Source organism: Emiliania huxleyi (genome assembly GCF_000372725.1).
Source record: "Emiliania huxleyi CCMP1516 chromosome Unknown EMIHUscaffold_166, whole genome shotgun sequence".
NCBI classification, from domain to species: Eukaryota; Haptophyta; order Isochrysidales; family Noelaerhabdaceae; genus Emiliania; species Emiliania huxleyi.
In genome coordinates, this window is record NW_005200922.1 from 34,754 (window position 1) to 38,447 (window position 3,694).

The window sequence follows — 3,694 nt, forward strand, 5'->3', positions numbered from 1 at the left end:
AAGAAGGCTGGAGAAAGAGCTGTGAAGTGCGGCGGACCGTTCGCCTGGTCAACGATAAAGAAGGGGCCAGTCACGACGCCGTGTGACGCTGCCAAGTCCAAGTGCGTCTGCCGCAGCCTTTTAGTCGCCACGCGCCCTACCAGTCCCCGGCAGGCCAGGCAGCAAATTCTTACCTCCCCCTCCCTGCCACGCGTCAGGCACCGCTACGTCACTGTCATTCTCCCTGGCACCAGAAAAACTCTCGCGTTTGGAGAGATTGAGGTACGTTAGTTCGAGGCGCGAGTCATGCCCTGTGCGAGGATCCCTAGTATACGTCAGCACAGCATCGGCCCTAGAGTATACACGTAAGGGCAGAGTACCGGTCGCGCCGTGAGCACATTGCGGCGGTACGTGTACGGCGGTAAGGTAAGGTAAGGTAAACTTCTCCACACACACGAGGTGGTGGGGCAAGGGCCAGGCGTCCCTCGCGTCTCTCTTGAGCCCTGCGGCCGTATGTTTCGAGTCCCCCCTACACGACCGGGAGCCCGAACCCGGAGCCAATTTTGTGCATCCAGCTCTCGCCTCTGTCGCTCTCTTCGCCATGCTCAGCTTCTCCACCGGTGTCTCGACGACCTTCGCTGGCGCTTCGCTCCGCACCGCGCCTCTCTCGCGCACCCTTCCTGCAAAGATGGAGCTCTCGTGGACCGAGTACGATGGGGCCAAGTGGGATCCGCTCAAGCTCGCAAAGACGCCCGAGAAGTGCGCGAGTTCCCTCTCACCAGATCGCCGCCGCCGCCGCCGCGCATTTCGCCGCCGCCGCCGCACGCACAGCAAAGTTCCGCCACGCGGTCGACGTTCGCCCGCCGGCTCAGCAGGCCGACGCCGCCACCGCCGCCCCGTCCCCGCCGCAGGTTTGAGAAGCTGAGGTACGTGGAGCTCAAGCACGGCCGCATCGCGATGCTCGCCTTCCTCGGCCACGCTGCCGCCGCCGGCGCCCACCTCCCGGGCAAGCTCGCCGGCGACCTCGCATTCGCCGACATGCCCAAGACGGGCTTCGCGGCGCTGGCGGCGACGCCGCCGCTCGGGCTGCTGCAGATGTTCCTCTTCGTGGGCTTCCTGGAGCTCAAGGTGTGCAAGGACGTGACCGGCACGGGCGAGTTTCCGGGCGACTTCCGCAACGGCGTGGACAACGGCGCCAACCCTCGCCCGCATGCGGTCGTTCAGACTTTTAGTCGCTGCTGATAGATAGCCGCTTTTCCTCTGCAGGCGCCTGGGACTCCTTCACCCCGCAGCAGAAGCTCGAGAAGCGGTCGAAGGAGTTGAACAACGGCCGTGCCGCTATGATGGGCATCCTCGGGCTCATGGTGCACGAGAACTTGGCCGGCCCCGCGTATGTGGCCAACGAGTACTTTGGCCTGCCCGCCCCCTTCTGAAGGCCGGAGCCCCGTCCCGCTCGGGGGGGGGGGGGGCAGAGGCCGGACTCTGTGAGCTTCCGGACGATGGACGCCTTCTTCAGTCTTTTACCCTGTGCCCGGCGCCTGTGGGGTTAGAAGATTGCTGACGGCGCGCCCCCCCCTTTTTCCCTCGCTCTGCGCGTATACGGCTCTATGTCTCTTTTTGGCCACACACCGATCACCGTAACGAGGTGCCGGTGCACGGTGCTGTGTGTTGTGACTTGTGTGGTCCTGACAATCCACGACCTACACGTGAATCTACAAGTCGACTACCCCCCCGTCCCCGACGCTACCGGACGCTCGAGGCGGCGAGCGAGAGGCCCGGCGAGAAGCGAGATCGAGCCCCCCGCGAAACCTTCCCCAAACCCCAATCTCCAATCAAAACTTTTTTGCAAGATGCAAGAACTTCGCGCGGAGTGCGTAGTGCGTGACTCGCCGCCGTGCGCCGAGTGGGCCCGAGTGCGGCGTGCGAGAACCCTGCAGCGTGTCGCTGTTGGGCTCTCTCGAGAGTTGGCTCTGTGCCCCGGGCACGCCGCGTGATTTGCCCCCATGCCGCATGCGCTGAGCCCTGGCCCTGGACAGTCTGACACGTGTGACAGTCTCGAGCGCGTGCGACACACAATGTCAACGACAGTTCACCGGTCCAGGCCAGCGGAGCTCCTCAGTAGCTGTCAAGAGTGCTGTCAGAGAGCTGCCCCCGACAGCCCGACATGCATCTGTACCTCACGCTCACCGCACCTCCGCGTCTCTCCCGCGACCTGACTACTCTACCCCGCGGCCTTACCGTGACTCCTCGGCTCGTGCGGCCGCCCTTCTCTCCGCCGGAGGTTGGCCTCGCGCCGCTCGTCGTGCTTGTGCGCCTGCAGCGCGCCATTGTTCGCCACGACGGCGGCGATGAACGCGTGCGTCGTCGCCTCCGGCTCGCCAACCTCCTGCAGCAGCAGCGCCGCCGCCTCGACCGTGCAGACGCGCAGCGCCTGTTCACAGCTCCTCGATTCACAGCTCTTCTATTCACAGCCCCTCAAAGGTGCAGACCCGCAGCGCCTCTGCGTCGCCCGTCGCCCCGGCGGCGACGGTCGCGGCCGAGGCGGAGGCGTACCTGCGGCGGAGGGACGAGTTGTCCAGCCTTCAATTACTCATCGCAGGAGTCACGGGCGGACGCGTCCTTGTGCAAGGCTTCGCGCTGCTGCTGCCGCTACGTGGCGGGCGTTGAGCGGCGCTGACGCTGTCTCACCGCGAAGATGGCCGCGGGGCCGAGGGGCGGGCGGGAGGGAGGAGGGCGGACGCGCCTTTTGGCGGCGCGCTGGTAGACGGAGAGGCTGGTCGGGTGCAGCGCGACGTGGGGAGGGACGTGGGCCGGAGGAAGGCGCCTATACAAGCTTCTTCGCGCGCGGCTCCGGGAGGGCGACGGGAGGAGGTTGCGTGGCCTGCCCCTTGGTGGCGCCGGCGCAGCGCCCGGAACATGGAGCGCGCGTGGTTGTAGACGCCGTCCAGCACGACGACTCGCATCAGAGGCCGCGACGCCTCCGCCTCCCCCTCCGCCTCCCCTCTGCCGCCCGCGGCGACCCGCCGCCACGGAGAAGACTGCGGCAGGCGCCTCTCGACAAACTCGCCCACGGTGAGCGCGCCCTCGCCCGGCCAGAGGAGCATCGTGTGCTGTGGGTCGGCGGCGAGCTCGGCCGCCAGTGCGTCCCAGTCGGCGCGGCGGCCGTACACAAACACCCGCGCCTGCTCGGGCGGCAGCATCGCCGTCAGCAGCTTTGCGTCGTCGCCGGCGCTCAGGAACTCTTTGTGGTGCATGAGAATGCAAACGCGAGCGTTGACCGCGAGGCGGAGCGGTGCAAGCTGCGAGCAGATGCACTTGGTTGCCGCATCGTGCCAGCACCTCCTGCACCGGTTGCTCCGCTCCTCCTCCTTTCGCGCGAGAGCCTCGGTCGCCAGCCTCTCAAAGAGATCGTCCTGGTCACAGCCGCCGGCGCGAAGCTCCTCGGCGCGCGCCGCCGCGTGGGCGAAGCGCTTGTGCGTAGCGCCGGCGCCGCGCATGGACGCGAGAATTCTCACACTGGACGAGACACTCGACCCGACCCAACCTGGTCCCGAATCCAGCCAGCTTCGCGGAAAATCGGTGCAACATGCGTGCGGAATTTTCGGGTTTCACAGCAGCATCCGCTACCGACCCAGGCTCTGTCCCGAATCCAGCGCAGGCGGCAAATGTGGCGGCAAAAATGGCGTCCGCCGCCCGCAAGCGCGCCCGCACCGGG

General features: G+C 66.6%; 2 protein-coding genes across 2 annotated transcripts; one reads left to right on the forward strand and one right to left on the reverse strand.

The window, feature by feature from the left end:
- The first annotated feature begins 538 nt into the window (after nucleotides 1-538).
- Nucleotides 539-1,700, forward strand: Lhcf25_1 (light harvesting protein). Its single transcript, XM_005784919.1, has 4 exons — nucleotides 539-738; nucleotides 891-1,171; nucleotides 1,246-1,576; nucleotides 1,606-1,700. The coding sequence occupies exons 1-3, from the start codon at nucleotides 581-583 to the stop codon at nucleotides 1,410-1,412; spliced, it is 606 nt and encodes a 201-aa protein (XP_005784976.1). The 5' UTR covers nucleotides 539-580; the 3' UTR covers nucleotides 1,413-1,576; nucleotides 1,606-1,700.
- Nucleotides 1,701-2,200: 500 nt separating this feature from the next.
- Nucleotides 2,201-3,476, reverse strand: EMIHUDRAFT_467971 (hypothetical protein; the record flags this gene model as incomplete). The annotated part of the gene is made up of 3 exons (XM_005784920.1): nucleotides 2,201-2,410; nucleotides 2,469-2,532; nucleotides 2,896-3,476. 3 exons carry the CDS (start codon nucleotides 3,474-3,476, stop codon nucleotides 2,201-2,203), a joined length of 855 nt encoding a protein of 284 aa, XP_005784977.1.
- Nucleotides 3,477-3,694: the final 218 nt, after the last annotated feature.